This window comes from Stegostoma tigrinum, chromosome 2 (assembly GCF_030684315.1).
Source record: "Stegostoma tigrinum isolate sSteTig4 chromosome 2, sSteTig4.hap1, whole genome shotgun sequence".
Lineage (NCBI taxonomy): Eukaryota > Metazoa > Chordata > Chondrichthyes > Orectolobiformes > Stegostomatidae > Stegostoma > Stegostoma tigrinum.
In genome coordinates, this window is record NC_081355.1 from 88,857,037 (window position 1) to 88,881,110 (window position 24,074).

At 41.5% G+C, this 24,074-nt stretch overlaps 1 protein-coding gene across 4 annotated transcripts in view; it reads right to left on the reverse strand.

Moving 5' to 3' along the window:
* Positions 1-24,074, reverse strand: part of sema5a (sema domain, seven thrombospondin repeats (type 1 and type 1-like), transmembrane domain (TM) and short cytoplasmic domain, (semaphorin) 5A) — a 182,402-nt gene that overhangs the window by 96,120 nt on the left and 62,208 nt on the right. For all 4 annotated transcript variants that reach the window (XM_059655291.1, XM_059655297.1, XM_059655289.1 and 1 more), the window contains 3 exons: positions 22,031-22,236; positions 12,786-12,885; positions 10,277-10,322 (listed from right to left, as the gene is read on the reverse strand). In XM_059655291.1, the coding sequence (XP_059511274.1) occupies positions 10,277-10,322; positions 12,786-12,885; positions 22,031-22,184 (300 nt within the window). In that variant the 5' untranslated portion in view covers positions 22,185-22,236. The remainder of the gene's footprint in view (positions 1-10,276; positions 10,323-12,785; positions 12,886-22,030; positions 22,237-24,074) is intronic.

Below are 24,074 nucleotides of genomic sequence, written 5' to 3' on the forward strand. Positions count from 1 at the left end.
CTGCTGGAGGCTGTCTATTGTCGTGGAGAACAGCAACTCAGTTCCCTTCAGGGAAGGGGAGAACACAATTTGAAGAAGTCCAAACCTTTTCCAATCATAAGCTTTAGTAAGATTAAGGAAGGTGTTATTGCAGTCAGTTCACTATTGATTTGTATGTTATCAGTGAATTCAAGTGTATCAATCATTGTACCAAAAACATTACATTGCTCAAACTTCACAGAAGTATCAAAATATATAGAAATTACATGCCGGAGAGATTTATAAAAATAAACTGTTACTGCAAAAACATTTTTGTGAATATACGTACTGAACTCACTAATGGTATATGAACTGTGAGACTCTCTTTTTTAATCGAACTATAGATATGTAGAAAATGGGAGAAGGAGTAGGCTATTCAGTCCTTCACACTTGCTTTGCTTTCAATATAATCATGTCTGTTCATCCAATCCTGTTCCCACTTCTCCCCCAAAGCTTTGGTTCCTTTGGCTCTAAGAATAATATCTAGCTCCTTCTTGAAAACATTCAATGCTTGGAGCTCAACAGCTTTCTGTGGCAGAAAATCCCAGAAGATCACCACTCTCTGGAAAAAGAAATGTCTTCTCACCTCAGTCCTACATGGCCTGCCCTGTTCCTTAGACTGTGACCCCTGGTTCTCAATTCCATGGTTATTGGGAACATCCATCCTGTGATTATGCTGTCTAGTCCTGTGAACATTTTATAGGTTTCAGTCAGATTACCCCCCTCATTTGTCTAATCTAATGAATACAGTCCTAACGGATTCAGTCTCTCTTCATACATCAGTCCTGCCATCCAGGAATCAGTCTGCTAAACCTTTGTTGCATTCCCTATGTAGTCAGAACATTATTCCTAACATAAGGAAACCAAGGCTGCGCACAATATTCTAGGCATAGTCACACCAAGGCTGTGTATAACTTCAGAAAGATACCCCTGTTCTTGTATTCGAATCCTCTCGCTATGAAGACCAACAAGCCACTTACCTTCTTCACCAAGTGCTGCACAGGTCACACCATACCGCACCCTTATTCAATCCATCACCATTCAGATAATAATCGGCCCTCTTGTTTTTACTACCAAAGTTGAAAATCTCACATTTATCCACATCATACTTCATCTGCCATGTATTTGGGGTGGCACAGTGGCTCAGTGATTAGCACTGCTGCCTCACAGTGCCAGGGACCCGGGTTTAATTTCACCCTCAGGCAACTGTGTGGAGTTTTCACATTCTCCCCGTGACTGCACGGGTTTCCTCTGGGTGCTCCAGTTTCCTCCCACGGTCCAAAGATGTGCAGGCTAGGTGGATTGGCCATGTTAAACTGCCTGTAGTGTTCAGGGGTGTGTAGATTAGCTGGGTTGTAGGGGAATGGCTCTGGGTGGGATGCTCTGAGGCTCAGAGTGGACTTGTTGGACCAAAGGGCCTGTTTCCATGCTGTAAGGGTTCTATGAAAAAACAATTTTTATGAACAATTTTCCCACTCTAGTTGTCCGGATCATACCGAAGCACTTCTGCAAACTCCTCACAGTACACTGTCCCATCCAAGTTTGTGTCATCTGCAAACTTTGATTTGATTTATTGTTGTCACATGTACTGGGATGCAATGAAAAGTATTGCTTTGCACTCTATCCAGGCAAATCATACCTTGCGTAAGTACATAAGGGTAATAGAAGAGAATGCTGAGTATAGTGTTATAGCTACAGAGAAGCTGCGAAGAAAGATCAACTCTGACAAATGAGAGGTCCATTCAAAGTCTGATAACTGTGAGGAAGGTGTTCTTGAATCTATTGGTCCATGTTGTCAAACTTTTCTATCATCTGTCCAATGGAAGATGGTATAAGCATGGTGGCAGGGGTCTTTGATAATGCTGGCTGTTTTCCTGAGACAGCAGGAAGTATAGGCAGAGTCAGTGGAAGACAAGCTGGTTGGTGTGAACAGTTGTTACAGTTCCTCCACAGGCTCTTAAAATGTTTGCCATTGCCTCTTCACCGTCATCCCTTTAAGTAACATTCCTCAATCTATCATAGCTGGCTCGCATCTCAAACAATTGTAGTTTCCTTTATTTAAATTCAACGCCCTAGTCTCAGAATTAACTATGCCACTCTCCGTCTTAATGAAAAATTCTATCATATTACAGCCAGCCTTCCCCAAGGAGCCAGCACAGTTAGAGTGCCAATTACTCCTTTCTCATTACACAATACCCTGTCCCCTTGGATGGCCAGTTCTCAAGCTGGTCCAACATATTGATCCAGTAAACCATCCCATTCATACTTTAGGAATTACTGATTTGATTTGCCTAATCTAAATGCAGATTAAACTTGCCAATAATTATAGTTGTACCTTTATTACTTGCACCTCTAATTTCCTGTTTAAATCCTTCCCCAACATTGCCACCAAAGCTACACACAAACCCCACCATTGTTCTCTGCCCCTTAGTATTTCTAAACTCTATCCACACAGGGATATCACAATTGCATTAATTTCTTCTTTAACCAGCAATGCTGCTCCGCCCATTTTTCCTTTTTATCTCTCCTGCCTAAAAACTGAATATTTCTGGATCTCCAGTTCCCATCCCTGAACACCTTGCAGCCACACCTCTATAATCCCCAATAGTATCATACCTGATCTATTTGCATGTCCGATTCAGTTTATCACAGATGCTCTACACAGTAAGGCACAAGGCCTTAAGATTCATTTTTTTTAACATTCTTCATCCCATTTACATTGTTTAGCTCTATCACCCTTGATTCTTGCTCTGTGAACCGATCAGCTTTCTGGGCTGATTTTTTGAGCCCAATCTGACAAGAGAGATTAACTGCAACTCGGTACGCAGAGTCGCAAAAACTGAGAGGTAGGCTCTAAAGAATGAGGCCTGTGGGACAGCACGTCCTGAACAAACTGTTACTGGCAGCATTCCCAGCGACTGCAAAAGTGGCTACCTGTGGATTCAGCAACTGTTTGAATTACTGAATACATAGAATGCAATTGGTTTCAACAACTGGTTTTCAATAAATCATTGATAATTAATTTCCAAATAGGCCATACCACAAAAACAATAACAACAATATTTTTGACATTGAAACCGATCATACCATGTCAAGGTTCGAACATCTTTCAGGGAAAGATAAGGCTTGCTGTAGTCAATCCCGTTCTCTTCACTACTTGGTTTGCCTTTTTAGTCAAGATGCTTCAAATTCAGTTTGTAGGTCCATGTTGCTTTTAGCATTTTAATGCGTTGTCAATATTTAAAGTTATCAACAGGTCAAAAAAAGAAAACCAATTAATTTATTACGTTTTGTCTGAGACACTCATATAGCCTGTTTTTCACTACTCATCTCTGCAATCTGGCTGCCCTGATTACACAGAAACATAAGAATGGGAGTAGGCCATTCAGTAGGCCTTGGGTCTGCTCCACCATTCAATAAGATCACGGCTAATCTGTGGTCGAACTCTATATACTGACCTTGGGCCTATATCACGTGATATCGCCTAATAAAAACCTGTCTATCTCAATTTTAAATTTCACAGCTGATTTGGTATTAGCTGCCACTTAAGGAAGAAATTTCCAAACCTCCACTACTGTTTGCATGTAGATGTGATTCCTAACATCTCTCCTGAATGGCTTGGCCCTAGTTCTTAGACTATATCCCGTGGTTCTAGAACCTTTGACCAGTGAAAATAGTTTCTCTTTATCTACATTGTCTTTCCCTGTTAGTATTAGGAAGGCCACTTAACCTTTTCAATTGTAGATAACAAAGACCAAATTTGTCTGATTAAACATCTTAACTCTACTCATCCCTGTAAACCTGTGTTGAACTCCCTACAGAGCTAAGACATCCTTCTTAAGGTGTGGTGCCCAGATCTGCTCACAGTACTCTAAGTGAGATCAATTACAGTTTTTGTATAACTGCAGCAAAGTCAGCATTCTTTTATTCAGACCCTTTAGATTTGAAGGCCAGCATTCCGTCAGGCTTCCTGACTATTTTCTGCACCTGTTCATGGCATTTTGAAAAATGATGCACCTGAACCCCCAAATCCCATTGGACACCCATTGTACTTAACTTCTGCCTTCCAAAAAAAATGCCATATCTATCCTTTTTCAATCCAAAATGAGTAATCTTACACCAACTTGTCTTAAAATCCATCTGCCACAGCTTTGCCCGTTCACCTAATCTATCGAGCTCCTGTTGGAATTTTACTCTGTTGTCATGCTGCTCAATTTTGTGTCATCAGCAAATTTGGTTATGTGACTTTATGCAAGATATTAAGGAATATTTTGAATAGTTGAGGCCCCAACACAGATTTCTACGGGACAACACTAGTCACGTTCTACCAATTTAAGTACTTATCCATTACTCCAATTCTTTCTGCTTCTTGCCACTCAATCAACTTTCTATCCATGTCAGTAACCTCCCTTAATTCCATGGGTTTACATCTTAGCTAACAGACTCATTGAAGCATGTGTGGTTTCCTTTTCAGCTCAGCACTGTACTAGACTGTGATCTTAACACAGGTCAAATTAATTATAAGCAAGGGTGCAATTAAATATCTTCATAAACTGTACACTTCAACTTTCAAATTATGCCATTTAATTACTGTCATTGTAAGTAAGAGGTGCTATCAGCTGCAACTGTCGGAAATGGCCCATTCATTGTTACTATTATTTTTTGATACAGAATAAAAGTTTAATGGTAAAGCTGCTCAATTCCGAGAGTGTCCGTTTCCTTGCACCCACCCTCCCAGCCCTTGAAATTAATAAGAAGCATTTTCTCAGAAAGTCAGTACATCTGTGCAAACTACCTGTTTAAACTTCTATCTCCACCTCTTGCTTGGTACAATTTATTTTCTTGCTTATTAATACTGCAGTGGTTCTCATCAGCTCGTCCGTACTCAATGCACTTAATAAATCTTTCTGGAAGAAATTGTACCTGGGGAGGACAGAATGCACTGCACATACATTTTGTTTATAAAATTAGTTATCCGTCTTCCATTATGGTGTAGAAGGATCAAATATAATGTATTATAAACAGCATCAATAACCATAACACTTGGTGATAATTTGTTTCAATTTCCACCTATTTAGGAGCATACTGTAGCCTGATTCTATCAATAAACATTTGTGCACACAATTATCATCACTCATAATACTTAACGCAGCACAGGCTTCATACATAGCAGAATGCAAAGCCTTCAGCCAAAAGTAAATTAAATATGTTAAACAAATTAAACAAATCTGTCCACCACTGATTGTATTGAGTAAACATGGTCCGATAATGTTTGCTACCTGTTAGTTGTGTATGATACCATATTTATGGTGAAGATTGGTTCTTAAGCTGCTCTTGAGTCAGAATACATTAGAATGAAGAGGTCACCTGCAACACACATAGCTACAAATCACTCCAACACATGCTAACTGCAGGCAGCAAGAATACGAAAGATTCCTGATCAGCCACATGGTGGAAAGAATGTAGGAGCTTCTGCTATCCTTGTTCATAAATCCAGACCACAACATGCATGCAGAAGTGTATGCCGACACAACAACCTGACCTCTGAGTGATCTGTAACACACCAACAGAATCCCTACAATTCCATCTCCACTACCCAATTTAAATTAGTGAACCTACAGCTGAATTTTACCAAAAATCGGCTGTGCCAATTTCAGGGAGTTTCACAGAGGTTTCTCTCTGTGAGGTCTAGTGAGTTATCTCTCACAATTCTTTGTGCATATCACACCGCTATGCTGCCTTGCTTGTAATTTCATGTACTCACCAGCAGGGGAAGTAGTTGTCACTGCCCGGACCTCGCAGGATTCCCAGCACCACATTTGAAGCCCAGCTGTGCACCTGGTCAAATGTTGCCAACCACAAACAACCCTTTCACAACGCACATGAGAGGGAATTGAAGAAAAAAGTTTCTGAGAGCACAGAAGTGGCACCAGGTGACACCTGACTGCAAAGAGAATCTCATACTCATGAATGCATTGCCACTTCATGTCATCATCTGTCTGATCAACTGTCTTTGTAGCTGCAGCTACACAATCAAGCCATACCAGCTGTCTGTACTTAGTGCCATACCATATTGGAACCCTGTCTGAGGGTGTACTACTCTTTCCTTAATGCCCATCATTATATCTCATCGTTGTTCAGAACCTACCACGGCCCAGCCCCTGACGGACTTGAAATGACAGACCCAATTGATGAATGGCCAGACCTCTGCGTGACCTCTGCATGGCTCCCAACTGACCACCTGACTGGTTGCCCTGGACCTGCAGGCCTGACAGTGGGCCACTGCCCAGATTGTGACAGTACAGAACCTCTAATGCTGACTGCTCCAAGTGTGCAACTGACCATATCCAAGCCCCTGGACTGCTTTTGAATGGCTCCCCTGACTTACTGTACCTGGCACAGACTGCTCAGATGTGGTACCAATTATCACAGATGACTTTTACATTTTCAGAATCAAATCTTTTTCCATTGATGAAGTCAGCTACTTTGTTTCAATGCAGCGTGTGTACAGTTTATAGTGCCCTTCCCCAGGGGTATGTTAGCTGTGTTGACAAAGCCTTGTGCTCAGGCTACAACACCGACCTCCTTACAGGGAAACAAGATGAAGCAGTGTGATCAGACACAAATGCATTGGTAACAATCTTGATATGTTTATAAGTTGAAAATTAAAAGATCTTACAAAGGGCCCAAAAGTATCCTTGGAAGTGGCCAGCTGCACTAAAGTCGAGCACAGCTGTCACACTGACAGGCAGCAGAATGGGAGTGCCCACCACCCCTTCAGGTCACAGAACCTGACCCAAGAGATGGCACAGTGAGTGTTCTGGGCATCTTAACTGTGACTGTGCTAAAGTGCAAAGCAAGACACAGCTACTGTGAAGCAACAACATGCAAAACGGCAAAACAGAGACACAGTAGGCATCCAAATAAGTACAAAGTGAGGGAATGTTAAGAAAGCAAAGGAAGGGGCTGGAGATGCACTTCTTCCTAATTCATGAGTTGGGTGCTTGTCCCTCTGCACAAACAGCCTGGCAGCAGCACGACAGAGAAAAATGTCAGCGACCTTCAAAGTGCAGAACTGAAGTGATGAACTGTATTCTGAGCGAGTCAGAGAGTGTCATGATGATGATGTGGTGTGTCTGATGCCAACCGATGCGAGGAGGGTTACAGTCACTGCCCATGAAGCATGCCCAGAAATGCTGGGGACTGCTGGCCAAGATGGAGGCTCAGAGGAGTTGGTTGTGTGATGCAGTGAGGGGAGGGGAGATTTTGAAGCTGGTGAAGTCCACATTGATTCCATTGGGCTGCAGGGTTCCCAAGCAGAATATGAGTTGCTGTTCCTGCAACCTACGGGTGGCGTCATTATGGCACTGCAGGAGGCCCAGGATGGACATGTCGTCTGAAGAATGGGAGGGGGAGTTGAAATGGTTTGCAACTGGGAGGTGCAGTTGTTTATTGCGAACTGAGCGGAGGTGTTCTACAAAGCAGTCCCCAAGCCTCCGCTTGGTTTCCCCAATGTAGAGATAGCCACACCGGGTACAGCAGATGCAGGATACCACATTGGCAGATGTGCAGGTGAACATCTGCTTGCTGTGGAAAGTCATCTTGGGGCCTGGGATGGAGGTGGTGGAGGAGGTGTGGGGGCAAGTGTAGAACTTCTTGCGGTTGCAGGGAAAAGTGCCAGGTGTGGTGGGGTTGGAGTGTTGGTCCAGTTCTAATTCTAACCTACATGCTCCCCGTTGGCACTATTATTCAAAGGCAAAGCATTAATTTTCACATGTATGCTAAACACACCCACTTCAGCTCACCACCAACTCTCTCAACTCCTCTACTGTCCTGAAATTTCCAAACTGTTTCCCAACATCCAATACTGCATGAACAAACCTTTCTTTCAATCTCTTTCCAACTATGGTGTCATATTTGATGCTGAGGTGAGCTTCTGACCACACATTCACATCATGACTTCGCCATCCTATTTCCACCTCTGTAGCAAAGCTTGATTCGTCACTAACTTAGTTCGTCTGCTATTGAAGCCTCATTCATCTTCAAACATTACTATTTCAACATTCGAGACTGCTCCCCCATATTCTACACTTAATAAATCGTAATGTCACCAAAACCTCTGCCACCCATGTTTTAAGTCATACCAAGTTCTATTCTCCTATTATCCCTGCGCTTGCTGACTTATACAATCGGCTAGTGTTCAAGCAATGACTTTGCTTAAAAATGGTCATCCATGTTTCAATTCCTTCCATGGCCTTATTCCTTTCTATTTCTGTACTGTCTTCAAATGCCACAACCTTCAGGAGCTATGTTCATCTATCTCTAGCCTTGTTAGCATCCTCGATTTTAGTCACTCCACCATTGGTGATTGCTGTCTCAGTTACCATCAACCAAGCTCCAAAATTCCCTCCCTACATCTCTCCCACTTTCCTACGTTAAGACATTCCATAAAACCTGCATCGTTAACTATGCAGTTGGTAATGTGCCCTGTTATCTCCTACTGTAGGCGTGCATGAGACTTCATACTGTTACTGTCACCATATTGGAATGTGTTATTACATTAAAGACACTTTATAAATATACATTGTTGTTATTTTATACCACAAGATCACACAAGATAAATGCAGATGGAGGAAGTCATTTATAATCTCACATTGATTCATATCTTGAATAAGTCCACGTTTTCCACATTGATCTGTCTAGAATGTTTACACTGAATAAAATATGACTAAGGAATGCTCAATCACAATATCAAATACACCAAGGGAATCAACAAAAATATATACTTTGCGACCAGGACATTGGCTGGGACCCAGAAAAGGAATGTGGACAAGCATTGGGATTTAACATCTTCTCACAGGAGGTCATCAATCTGTGGAATATATTATACATGTAAACAATCACCAATTTTAAGAGGTTGCTAGACACTAATCGTTAAAGTATTTTCAAAGCTGTTGATGATTCTGTGATTAGGCGGGGCAAGTGAAAATAATATGTCCTCATCATTTCCTTAAAATCCTTGATAATAATAACAACAGATACATAAATAAAGAAATTGTTGTAATATCAATTGCACGTGATGACTATTGCTTGACTTCAATTGAGTTCCTTTGGTCCTCATATAAGGAATGAATGTGGAAAAAACGCTGCCATCTAATGGATAGCTGCCTTCACACCACTGCCAGCAACTGAATAAATTGTTATTAACCACTTGGGACACTGCTGGTTTCAGTCAAAGTGCAAATGTCAAACATTGAAGCATCAACAGGATGAAAGCAAAAGAAATCCCTGAGAACAATATCAACACATTCCTGATTTTAAAATGCAATTTCAATCATTCAGAAAGCTACCAAAAAGGAAATGACACCTGGGGCTGGAATTTCATTCTCTGAACAGGGTATGTCATTAATTTCACACAGCTAGCTGGTGTGCCAGCTAGTCTATCGGTATGTTGCTGCCCCTGGTCTATTTTTAATGAGATTGCTTGCTGGATTGGCAGTGAGTGGTGTCTGCCTGCCAGTGACAGCTAGTCATTAAGATAAAGCACCAATTGAGGGCCCTCACCATACGCGTCCCGCTGAGGCTGCAATGTGTTATGGATGGAGACAGCCTCTGAGCAGCAGTCCCAGGAGCCATGGAGACCTCCTTTAACTACCTCTCCCTCCTCCCCTCCAAACCCTCCCCCTACCTCCCCATCGATGGCCTGGCAGCTCTGGAAGTATTTTGTTTTTAAACTTGCAGAGGACTTTAGATGGCATCCCCCACCTACACTGGCAGCAGCCCCATTTCTTATCGGGCTTTCCAGCCACCAGCAGCTTTGGGTGTTTTCCTTGGCCCTTCTGGTTGCACAGCTGGCCAGCTGTCCCAAACTGGACAAGGTCTCCAGCAGGTGCGCCTTCTTAAAGTCCCTTGACTGACCACAGCCATTTCCAGGATGCCAACCTGGTCTTCAGGATGGCCTTGGGATCAGAACTCTGGAATGATGCCCCTGGTCTCTTTACTGTGACCCATGTGCGCCCATAAAAGGATGGAACATACTGACTGTTGCCTTGAAATCATGTTTAAGCCTTTCAACCTGTTGTGAGAAGTAAGGGGGAAGTATCTTTGGTGTGAGAACCTACTTGGAGATCAGAAGCAGGGGAATAGATGCTGCTTTTCTGTGAAATACTTGTACATTGACCAGCTTATTTGCCAAAAATGTTACTTTAACATCAAACATTATTCCTGCTCAAGTAAAACACAAACAAATTTCACACACCTGAATTAATGTCAGATCCTCCAGTTTTAGCCTGAAGAGGTAGTTTCTGCACGAAATAAGATTTACATGATCAGTGGTCAATTTGAAAGTGAGGGTCCCTCAACGCGACTAATATTTTCTGCATCACAGACACAGATTCAAATTAGTTCCATGTACTAATCACTTCATTGCAATTAAAATATCTCTTCAGGCAAAAAAAAGGGAAGTTGGCGAGAACATCAATATCCCACAACAAAATGTTCATTTTAAAATGCCCATTGAAAATCAGACTATTGCTGTTACTCTAGCTTGACCACACTGGTGTATCCTGTGTACTTGAGCTCTGATGAAAGGGATAGTGGAAAATGGACATTTACAGCCAAAGCTAAGTAGATAGTTATAACGGAAAGTTCAAAAATTGGAGGCTTTTCCCTGGAGCAGAGACATTTCTAGAGGATCGAACAGATTTCAAATTATTGAGAAGGTGAGTAACGAACGATTGTTTCCACATGTCAGTAAACAAAGGAATATGTACTCAGAATTATAACCTGAGAATAAAGAGGGAATTGGGGGAAGCTTTGTATGTATCAAATTATTAAAACAACTAATTATTGCCTGCAAGTGATCTCTGAAGCAGAGTCTATAACATGATTTAAAAGGGAACTATTAGGTATTTGAAGAGGAATGATTATAAAAAGGTATAAGGAAACAGGAGGGAAAAGAGGTTAGAATCAAAGGCCTATATTGGAGACATACTGATGGTAGAGACATGAATGCTTTGTTGCATATTCGATGACCTTGACCAATGACATATGCAAGAGGGTTTGGAGCAGACAAGTTTTAAAAGTGATGAATGTCAATGAGACCTTGGTTCCCCAGTGGAGAAACAGGCCATTTCATTAACTGATTTAAATTACTCTGCTAACCACCGTCAACCTTTCCAATTCACAATTTCCCCCACACTGTTCCCCTGCCTCTGATTCCCCATCTGAGCTCTCTTCTCCCCTCCCAACTGTCCAAGATCATTCCCAAATGGTCCAGATATAGATTCCTCTTGTTTGTGTTCCACTGTGCCTTCCTGCTGGCGAAGCTGGCATCTGGCACTGCCAAGTGGGAGGTAGACAGCAAAATGTTCATGAGGTTCTGCTGACTCTCAAAAGCTTGTTTGACTTCAAATAAACCTGTTGGACTATAACCTGGTGTCGGGTGGTTTCTGACAAAATAATTTCAACAGCACAATATAGTTGAGCATGTGAAGGCAACATGATTTCTTGACTAGTTGAAGAGAAACATGTTGTTTATTGGCACACTTTTTTGTTTTACTGGATAAATGTTTAGTAATTTGCCACTTCCAGCTTTTGATAAGAAACCAGACATTCTGAACAAGTTGGGGCTTCTTTGCAGCTGCACAGATACGTTGGCTTCATGCAGCCAACATATTTCATGAAGTAATTTACAACTCAGTTATTTGGAGGGGAAGCAGCCAACCTGAAATGTGGGTGACAGCTTTGTGTGGTTCGGAATCCATCCTCGGGCCAGTCCACCCACTATCTACATCCTCCAGGTGAAGACAACTTGAACTGTATTTATCAAATTTACTTTCCTCTCACCCACCCAGAGACTTGTTTAATTGGGTGGGAAGGTGTGGAGTAAGCTCAGGATGAAAAATGTTTCCACTCTAAAGCTGATTAAGGTCTTTATTTGATCATTTTGGGGCTTCATCGCATCACATCATTCAACCTGCAGCAGACAGGCCCACAATATATGTGCCAGGTATATTAGTGGGGACGTCTCTTCTACAGTCCATTCCCAAAGGAGATAGCTGCTGGAGGTGATGACACTTCCCTACACTAAATTATAATCCCCACGACCCCACCTCAATGTGACCTCCCACCTCCAATGGCCCTGGTGACCCCACTTCACATTTACTCCAGATTCCAGCGACAATCCTGCAGCCAGGGCTTTCTGCAGTACCAGCAGTGGCCACTGCTCTTGATGGCAGTGCTGGTACTGGAGAGCAGTGAGCCTCTGATTGGCCGGCCCTAATTCTGGTCACTTCAGTGCCTGAGTGACACGAATCTAAAACGGGACAGAGGCAGGGAATGGCCATGGTGAGGCTGCCAGCTGCTGTCCAACCCATGGAGGGTCCAGCATCGCACACATCAAATTCTGCCCATTATTCCCAGACTACAAAGCAGCATTTTCCAAGTAAGTGAAAAGACAGAAATCGTATTGTTACATCTGTTAAATTAGTCATCTTCATTTAGCGTCAACGGTTTGATGCCTTTAGAAGTACAAATAGACTGTCAAAAAAATCCATCGCCAAACTCTGAAAATGCATAAGTTAGTTTTAATTGTATCCTAAAAATATTCAACACTGAACTGGGTTGAAAACAGGAGTCAAGTGAACCTGAATATCCTGCGAATTGAAATAAATGACATTCAAAATGGAATCTTGCAAACCTCATTAAGTCATCTTTCTAAAAATATCAATGGCAGTCTTAAGTAAGAAAATAAATAAGTGGTTTACTTTGCTCCAACGATGAGTTCTTTTTGACTAGGGTCAAAGATCAGCCGAGAATAGTCTGTTACATCTGCAGCTTGAAATGTGTGCAGCCACGGTGCAATATCTGAGAAGAAAGTAGAAATATCTGTAACCAAGCTGGCAACAAATTACATGGGAGGTGATCAATGGACTCCTGTCAACATCTGTAATTGAAATGAGGTGAACTGAATTAATAAATCCTGACAAGAGACCTCTGGATACAACACTTGTCATTGAATGTGCCAGAACTGTGCCCTAAGTTTTCATCAATCTGCTACAGAAGTGTCTGTCTTGACAGAATTACAACAACATTATCACCCAGGCTCCACTCCATCAAACCCCAAGAGACTGTGTTAAAGCTCAATGGGACAAGCAAAGGAAACCTTCCAGATGTGCTACGTTTAGCTAAAATTCAACGTACAAGATTAAAAGCGTACTTTTTTTTTCAATTGAAATAGTTTCCCCATTTCCAAATCAATTTCTTGGTACTTTTTCCTGCCTTTCTTGATAGATCTGTGAGGAAGTCACAGGAGGATATTCTTCAGGCCTCTTAAGTCACCTTGAACAACCAGTCTAAGTGTTTTATAACCTCCAATTTGAACTTAATTTTAGGCCTTGTTTTTTTTCTGACTAGGCATTAAATATCCAACTTAACAGTTATCGTGTTGGCCTTAAGATTATCTATTAACAATAAAAGTTCTGTCAGTTTCTTTCTCCATGCTTTCTGCAGCCCATAACTTTGAACACAGGAATCTTCACACCACAAGTGAGTTGCTTAGACAAGATGTATTTTTCCTGCAACGAGACGTACTTTTGCAATTAATCGGAGGCACCACGTGAATCTGTCACACTTCAGGTTTCCCTGCTGATTCTGTTTCATAGGTTCATTAATATCCCTGTTTGCAAAAAAAACCTCAACCCCATCCCCAGGGGTCCATCATTGTCGGTTTGGTACAGACTGCCTATTTACTGTTCAGTTCATACTTAACCCTCCTGGCAATGCTTAAAAATTTGCTTCAAACTCTCAGATTTCTTATATTATCCCAAAAATACTTTCTCACTTTTTTTGTATCAGCCAATAAAATTTGCAAAAGCGTTACTGACAGAACTAATTACAGAACAGAATATCATACTGTGATTTTCTTCTAATATTTCACCTCAGAAAATTTAAAGTGAAAATTTGGAGTTCAGCAAAGATACAGGAAAGAATAGAGGAGACAGAAAGCTTCAAATTCTGAGATAACAAGCTGTAGAGCTGGATGAACACAACAGGCCAAGCAGCATCAGAGGAGCAGGAAATCTGACATTTCGGGCATGGACCCTTCTTCATTTTTTTATGAAGAAGGGTTCAGGCCCGAAATGTCAGCTTTCCTGCTCCTCTGATGCTGCTTGGCCTGCTGTGTTCATCCAGCTCTACACCTTGTTACCAGATTCTTCAGCATCTGCAGTTCCTACTATCCCTGAAACTTCAAATTCTGCTTTGATCAATCCCTCAACTTCAGACATCCCACTGACAGGGCCATACGGCAAGTGAAAAAGGAGATACCAACCTCAGATCTATATGAAGACAATGCACCAGAGATGAACAACCATGTGCAGAACTACTTACAATCAAAGCATTCTGTATGGCATGAAAATAACCATAAATGAAACTCAATACAATGTTTTGGCAAAATTTCCAGATTTCTGGACACATGACTGAAAATAAGTGTGGACCTCATGCCTGGATTTTTGTTTTGCAGAATAACAATGAAACTAGTGAGAGATTAGGCAGTGGTCAAGGGGGTGGTGAAGGCTGGTACAATTATTACATTTAAAAGATATCTGGATGGGTATATAAATAGGAAGGGTTTACAGGAATATGGGCCAGATGTTAGTAAATAGGTTCTAGATTAACGGAGGATATCTAATTGGCATGGACAAGTTGATCTGAAGGGTCTGTTTCCATGCCGTATGTCTCTATGACTCTATGGTTATTTCCCCACACGAACCCTGATTTGTCCCATAAGTACTGTGGTTGGCTGGCAGACATCACTTCTCTGCATTGTCCAGCATGTGCATATTACAGTAAAGTGTCAAAACACATCAAGTTGCCCGAGCAATTTTTCAAAAATGCACAACAAAAAGCTTCCTTCTACTGCTGCCCCTTCATTAGAAGTGTCATGGTAGGAATCCCTGGGGGAATAATGAAAGGTTTCCTGATGTCACCCTTTTGGCAAGAGGATCTCCACCTGAGATCAGTTAACTATGAAGCGGCTCTTGTGGTGCAGTATTAGCATCCCTACCTCTGAGCTAGGAGGCCTGTTCCTGAGGGGTGTCGGAATATCTCTGAACGGAAAATGTCTCATGTTCCATTGTCAATCTGTGGCTGGATCATTGATTCCAGCAGGAATAGTAAACTAATCTCACTATTCCCAATCGGAAGGGATGAAAAAACAAAATGTTTCCACCTCCAGCGCATCTGCTGGAAGTTACTCCAGATGAGCACAGGATTGCACCTCACTGTGCTGAGTAATTCAGCTTTAATTATCTTGCTTTACATACGAATCATGAAGTAATGGATACCCACTACCATAGATGAAGCACTCTTGTGTAGCATCTGTGATGCAGGGGACCACTGGATGAGGCCAAGATGGATCACCACTTGGCACTTCCGGCTGAAGATTATTACAATGTTTGCACTGATGTGTTAGCCTCTTCCATCACTGGGAATGGGGATATTTATGGAGCGTCCTCCTCCAGTTAGCTGTTTGATAGTCCACCATTCATGACTGGATGTGGCAGGACTGCAGAGCTTAGATCTAATCTGTTAGTTATGGGATCATTTAGCTCAGTCAATCACTTGTTGCTTATGCAGTTTGTATGCAAGTAGTCTTATTTTTTAGCTTCACCAGGTTGACAACGTAATTTTTATGTATGCCTGGTATTGCACTGGACATGCCCTCCTGCACTTTCATTGAAGCAGTGTCGATCACTACAATGGAATCTTGTGACTTTGCTCTCTTAATAATTACCTGGAATCTCAAACTTTGTCTACTGTGAAAACAAAGTTACCAGTCCCTACTCAGACTGTAATATAAATTTAGCAATCATGTCAAATACCACAACAAGCTTCCCACTCATCACTTGTAAGACCAAAGAGGGCAAGAAGAGCACTACAATACACTTGTGCATGTAACAAATCATCCAGGCTTCAACATGTATATTGTTCCCTTTTCTGGATGGATCCTAGGAATTCCCAACCTGGCAGCCATTGTGTAAGCACAGGTAACAGAGGCTCAGCAGCTAAAGGAAGGCTCACCACCACGTTCTCAGAGACACGGAAGATGAATGATAAACGTGGCCTCCCCAACAACGGCCAAATTATGAGAACAAGTTTAAGAGAAACATCTTTACAAAGCTGCTCATCTCAATTTACTCTGTCAAACTCTCTTTTCAGTTGCATTTGCTTTTACTGACTCTCGGGCTGTGTTTCAGAGGTCTTGTCTTGACCAACACAGGAAATTGATAGATCTACAGGTGCACAAAAGTATATTCAAAAATTGACAATTATCTTCAACTCAGCCACTGCAAACTTGACATGTTACAGACAATGACAAGCTACCATGTATCTAAATGTGCCATTAGTCCAAATCCGTAACTTGCTTTAACTTCTAAGAACTAAAAAGGAACAAATTGTTCTAAAAAAACCAAACATACAGACATATGAGCTAATATATGAACATTGCTCCCTCAAGCCAGCTCCATTATTCACTGATATCACAGCTGATCTGAACACTAGATATTCTTGTATACCTTTCACCCCTCTGCTTTATTAAGAATCAATCTACCACTGGCTTAAAAATACTCAAAGACTCTATTTCAACCATTGTTTGAGGATACAGTACCAAAGATTCATCACCATCTGTTAGAAAGATTTTGTCCTCATCTCTGACTTTTAGAATATTGCGTACAATTCTGGTTGCCCTTCCCTAGGAAGGATGATGTTAAACTTGAAGTATACAGAAGCATTTTGCAAGGATGAGACTGGAAGGCCCAAGTTATACAGACATACTGAATAGGCTGTGGCCTTTTATCCCTGGAGCATCAGAGACTTATAGCGGTTTATAAAATCATGAGGGGCATGGATAGGATAAATAGTCAGGGTCTTTTCCCTGGGTGGGCGAGTCCAAAACTAGAGGGTGTAGGTCTATGGTGAGAGGGGAACAATTTTAAAAAGGAGAGGGCAGTGTGTGTTCAGAATGAGCTGCCAGAGGAAGTGGTGGGGGTGGGTACAATTGCAACATTTAAAGGCATCTGGATGAGTACATGAATAGGAAGGGTTTAAGAGGGATATGGGCCAAATGCTGACAAATGAGTCTAGGTCAGATTGGGATACTGGTTGGCACGGACAGGTCGGACCAACAGGGTTGTTTTCGTACTGTTTGACTCAAAGACTCTACGAAGTCCATTTTTCAAATAGTGACACCTAGTCTTATTTAGAGGAAATATCCTTTCCCTATCCAGCTGGAGAAAATCCTTCAGGATCTTACATGTTGCAATCAAGATGAGTCTGGCTCTGCTAAGCTCCAGTGAATTACAGTCCTTGCACAATACGGTGTCTCAGTTGCAGACTGTATGTGAAGTAAGCAGTTTAGCCTCACTCTAAATTCTCCCTGTCACTTCTCCAGATAATGTTTAATCTCTGGTAGGACACGCATTTAAGCACAGTGCATTATCTCTCTACCAGGGTGAAGGAATTTAAACAAGGTTGCAGCATTCTTCTAATTAATAAATGATCATTTGTCTTTTTACTCACCTTCTGTCTTGCTGCTTACATTCCAAAATAAATGGCAAGAAATTTGTTTCCAAATCTCTGCCAGTTCAGTAACATGCAGTTTCAAATTTCCTACCATGTGAATGTTCAGCTTTTCCTGCTTAATATTTAAACATAGACCAAACAATCACAGCTCCATCGCATTCACTATGGTGCTACTGCTATTCAAGTGGCCAAGTTTCAGATTAGCTCTATCGATTGACCTCACATGACTGAATCAGAAAATGGTGACACTGTTGGGACTCAAAAGCAGCCAGCTCTCTGATTGAACAACAACTCTTTGAGGAGGGACCTCCAACCTGAAAGGGAAAGACCTGAAAACCAGGCAACTAACTGCCTGACTGTCACTTGATTCTGTCAGGTCCTCCAACAAAAGAGGCCACAATAAGTGTCTTTCTGGCAAGTGGATGACCACTTCCACTGTCGTTAAACTAGGCTCAACCTTTCAGGCCAGTGATCCAGCATGTGAACGGACAGAAACAGACAGAATAGGGAAAAGAAAGGTACAGAGTCAGCAGAAGAGAGGAATAATGAGGTAGGATAATGGAAGGAGAGAACAGCAGCTTGCTACCTCAGTGCAACTTTGAGCAGTGTTCCAGGAACTGGATAAGAGAAACTTAATCTCTTTCTAAACATCTTAGTTGTATTTCCCAATTAACATGCAATTGTAATGTACTGTTTAATTTCTGAATTTCATCCAAACTTAAACAGAGAGATTAATGTTGTCTACATGGCAGCAGCTGAAGTTTATTAACAAAATAAACCAGCTTAAACTTTTTTTTTGTCCACCGGACTGAGTTAACTCAGAGCATATAAAGACAGGCATCTCAGTGAGACTGAGGGCTCGTAGGAACTGCAGATGCTTGAGAATCTGAGATAACAAGGTGTAGAGCGGGATGAACACAGCAGGCCAAGCAGCATCAGAGGAGCAGGAAGGCTGACGCTTTGGGCCTGGACCCTTCTTAAGAAAATGAAGAAGGGTCTAGGCCCGAAACATCAACCTTCCTGCTCCTCTGATTCTGCTTGGCCTGCTGTGTTCCTCCAGCTCTACACCTTGTTATCTCAGTGAGACTGAGCACTGAATGTGACTTTGAGCAGAGTTCTGGAAGTTAGGTGTGTGAGGGAATTATGAGAAGGAGGTCTTCCTTTGCTTTTTCAAACTTTTTCACCCTGTAGAATTTGTTCTTACTTTACTACAGGGCAAGTTGTGAGTATCCAACAAGATTTCTAAGGTTTAAAATGGTCTAAGTAATGTGATACTAGTAATAAGTAATGTGTTAAAGGGCAATAAATAATTGAATAAAATAATCAAGTAGTAAATTGAAACACATTAAGGATGGCAGGACAGATGGTGTGTCTGAGCTGTAGCAAATGGAGCTCCTGGATGCCTGTGCGATCCCACGCAAACACATTCTGCAGTAATATTTTTCTACTTGCAATTGATCTGGAGGCAGAGCTGCAGATACAGCAATACATCAGGGAATGTGGATATTACTTTGACATTTTGATGGAGGAACTGTTCACATCCCTTAGGATCTCTTGATTTGGTCAGTGATCAGGGGCAGGGGAGAGTGGCAGCAGCTGAGGTGAGTAAGGGAACACAAGGGGCAAAAGTGCAGGAACTGATCATTTGCAATTGTCCAACAGGTTTGAGGTCCTTTCAGCTTGGGAGGGTGCGGGGTAGATGAATTCACTAACCTTGGCACCCCCATGCAGGATGTCAGTCCAATGAGAGGACCATAGCTGAATGTCATGGTAGTAGGGGGCAAGGAATTACAAGAATCCAGAGACTGTGCAGTGCCAGGGTCTGGAGCTTTTACTCAGGGCTAGACAGAAACTTAAAAGTTGACAGGGAAGGTTCCAGTCATCTTGTTCCATTGAGGCACCAATGACATGGGCATGATAATGAAAAAGGTTCTGCTTGGTCAATTGAGGAGGTAGCACTAAAGAAAGAAACAGAACCTCAAAGTTAATAACATCTGGGGTACGATATGAATAACGTGCATATTGACAGAGTGTGAATGAGGTTAGAGAAATGAATGTGTAGCTCAAAAGCTGATGGTGTGGAAGACGGTTCCAGGTTATGTGGCACTGACACGAGTAATAAGGAAAGTGGGGAATGTACTGTTGTGGCAGCGTACACATGAACCATGTTGGGGTTGGTCTTCTTGAAAACCAAAGTACTAGACATGTAGAGAAAATTTCAAACTACACAGCCAGGACAATGCTTCAAATTTGGGAAGATGTGACATATCGAAGTAGAGAGTCAAGGCAAGCAGATAAGTATTGATATGGAAACTCTTAAAAGGACCATGATAAAAAACAAAACAGTTGAACCGATAACGAATAAGTACAATCTGATAACCATTACAGAGACACATTTGCTGGACAGTGTACTTGGGACCCAAATATGGAAGGGCACATGTCATTTAGGAAGGACAGGAAGCTGGGAAAAGGGAAAGCATGTCGCTATTAGTTAACGATGACGTTAGCAGGTAATGGTTAAAGGTAAAGTCACTATGGTCTTACCGAGCCCTAGGCTGCTGTCTCATTGGAGAGAGACAATTGGTGGTGGTTTATCCTGAGGGTCACTACACCTCAGGGAAGGGGAAAGATTGAGAAGAAAGTCTTTCATGGTAACCTCAGCCAGTGTGGGAGCTGAACCCATGCTGTTGGCCTCACTCTGCATCAGAAACCCCGAGTCAGGAGCAATCAAAATATGACTGAATTTTACAGTCAGTTGAGAAAAACAAGAGTAGGTCCAAAATGAGTACTTTAAAAGTAAAAAGTAAACTAAAAGGTAATTATAAGGACACAAACACAGAGCTGATGGAAGTGAACTGTCAAATTCAACTAAATATTTGGTTAACAGAGGTACAGTGGCAAACATTTATGGGGATAGTTCAGTTACACAGGATAGACTCATACCAACAAAAAATAAAAATTCCAAGCGAAAACTTTCCTTCCATGGTTAATTTGAAAAGTTCAAAATAGTATCAACAATAAAGAAAAAGCAGATAATTGTGTAAAGAAGTGGAGGCATGTCAGAGGAGTGAACAGAACATAAAAATTGACAAAGAATAGAAGATTAGTATGAAGGATGCCTATAATACTCACTATAAAATGAGCCTCATTGGCAACTCGGTAACATGGAAATAGGAGCACCAATTGGCCATTCGGCCCTTCAAGCCTAGCTCGTCATTCAATATGAACAAAGTTGAATATTCAGCTCAGCTCCCTGTTTCCACTTTCTCGACATATACTTTGATCCCTTTAGCCTTAGACACTGTATCTAACTCCTTGAAAATGTTCAATCTTTTGGCCTCAACCACATTTCTGCGGCAGAGAATTCCACAGGCTCACCACACTGCAGGTGAAGAAATTTCTTCTCCTCTCAGTCCTAAAGGGGTCACTGTTTAAAAATAAGGGATCACCTATTCTAAACAGGGTGAGGAGAAATCTTTTCTCACAGAGTGCGTTGTGAGTCATTGGAATGCTCCTCCTCGAAAGTGATGTAAGTGGGTTTCTTGAATTTTTTTTAAGGCAAAGATAAATATCTTCTTAATAAGCAAGGGGGTGAAACGTTAGCAGGAGCAAACAGGAATGAGGCGTAATTAAAGACGGAAAGGAGATGAGAGAACGGCTGGGGTTTAGAGAGATAATTACAGATAGCTGGAGCTAAGCAACCAAAAGCATGGCCACCAACAGTAGAACGAATGAAGGAGGGATACAGAAACTTTCAGTGAAAAGCAACACTTGTCTGTAGGCTGGCACATAGTGCTCGAAGAAGTTGCAATGATAGGGAAGGATGAGATGACAGAAATGGTAGTAGGCTATTCAGCCCTTGTAACCTGTTTTATCATTCAATCACATCCTAGCTGAGCTGTATCCTAACTCCACCTATGTGCTTTGGTTCCATAACCTTTAAGACCTTTGTCTACTGAAAATCTATCAATTTCAACTTTTACAATATCCAACATCGAATCAAGAAAAATTTACAGCATGCAAGGAGGCCTTCCGGCCCATCCTGTCCATGTATGCTTTCTGTGACAGCAACTCAGCTAGTGCCAATCCCTGTCTCCTCCCATAACCCATAGAAAAACAAGCAATGCTTCCTACCTGGGACAATTTCCAAAATATGGCATTTAGATGGTTAATCCAAAAAGAGACTTGCTTCTAAATACTCACAACACCTCACTCAGACAAACAAAATGAAAACTCAACATTTTAGTCTGGAGTGTCAGCAGAAAGTCGTTTTCCTCCGAATAATTCAGCTATACATTACATTTTAACTCTATTAGCTCTACTCAATAGAAAATTCTATTCTGTTCAATGGATTTTCAAGGAAATCAATTCTGTAAATTGTATCATTTGGCCTCCCATTCACTCTGCCGATGGAACACAGGATACTCACCCCTATAAGTTCTGATAGGATGCGCTGCTTGCTGACAGTGTTGGTGCTCCAGTGAAACTGTTGGCTCACTGCTTCCAACTCCTCCAATCACTACAATAAATCCCTGAGCTCCAACAAAAAACGCCCAAAACCAATTGGTCTTTATTGGAGCCATGGGACGGCGAGCAATTTCTTCCTGCCTGGCTTTACGTTTTCCCTGTGTGCATCTGAAAAGACGTATCAAAAAATAAACAATAATGAACTCACTTTTTCACATCAAAAATACATAAGCTTTAATTTCTAATACTGAACACTTTAACTCTGTTCATTCATTAATGGCTTGAGTTTATTTTTATTCATTCATGGGATGTGAGCGCCACAGGTCAGACTAGCATTTATTGCCATGCGGCCTTACGAAATAGAAAACAGCATCTCGAGCCTGCTCCATCATTCAATAGGCTCATGGCTGATCATCCTTAGTTACTGTTGGGAAGGTGATGGTGAACTTCCCTCTTGAACTGATGCCGTCCACTTTATGTAATTAAACGCACAATGTCAGTGGCATTGTGCATGAGGGCGTTCCAGGATTTTAACCCACCAGTGAAGCAACAGCGACACATTTCCAAGTTAGACTGGCGATTGGGTTGGAAGGGTACTATATATACTTTATTGATAATACTGATACAACTTTGAAATGACTTGGTGCAAAAACTAAAATGATCTGTTATTAATTGATAAATTAACACAGCAGTTTTACTGTTGCAACCCTCTCCAGAATGTGTAAACCAACATTAACTTCTTTTTACCTGCATTTTTCAGTCCAGTATTTATCACACATCTCTAACTACCATTCAGAAGGTATTTGTTAAGTTTTTTATACAAAGACAGCTTGCTCTGAAGTATGGAATGTCTACTAAGTTCTTTTTATGCTTTTGTTACTTTTTGCAAACCTTAGAATTAAGAAAGAAAACACTTCTACTGTTTCACTGGAATTGATCTTTTCAATGTGACCTCTGCAGCTGCATGTTCCCATCTACCTGCAGCCTGTTTTGGTTTCAACATAAGTGTTTTATTTTAGACGGCATCAACTTTCCTAATGTGGCCTCTTAATCAACTGTCACTGGCATCAGCAACTACATGGAAACATACCATTATATCACACTCCTTGATTACTCACGACTGACGAGTTCCTGAATGACTAACTCGCCACTTTGTCAGCTTCAGATCCTTCCCGGGGTTCAGTGTTAATGCTGCCTCTTTACTCATTGTTCTACAAAATGAGTGAAGCTCAATAGAATTGTTTAAGTGGTCTGGTGTGTACAGTCTTGGAGGCTTACAAATCAAAATCCTTGAACTGGTGATCAGATTTCTCTATTGTCCAGTAAACACAAAATTTCTGACCAAGATTGTTATACTGCTGGTTTTCATGGAACAGCAGAGAATTCAACTATTACGGTAGACAATTCAACTTTATTTACTTTCAGTTACCATAATATCGATTGTACAAGAATTACCATCGTGCAAGTTTCATACGTTCTAAAATTAACCAACATTATTTAGGAGTTTTCACATTCTCGGAAATGCTAATTTTGAAATCTTTGTGAAAAGGTTACTCCTCTGGTCCCTTTTAAATCTTTCCTCTCTCACCTTATGCCTATGCCCTCTAGCTTTGGACTCCCCTATCCTGTGGAAAAGACCTAATCAACTTATCAACACCCCTCTACACTCCTCCCCATGATCTGTAAGGTTACCCCTGAGCCTCCTATGCTCCAGGGAAAGAAGTCCCAGCCTATTCACCCTTGCCTCATAACACAAACCCTCCAGTTTCGGGAACACCCTTGTAAATTTTTTTGCACCCTTTCCAGTGTAATGACATCCTTCCTGTAGCAGGGCAACCAGAATTATACATAGTACTCCATATGCGGCCCTACCAATGCCTTGTGCCACGATAGTATAACGTTTCAACTCCTGTATTCAGTGCTCTGACCAACAAAGGCAAGTGTACCACACGCCTTCACCACCCTGTCTACCTATGATGCCACTCTGAAGAAACTATGAACCTGCA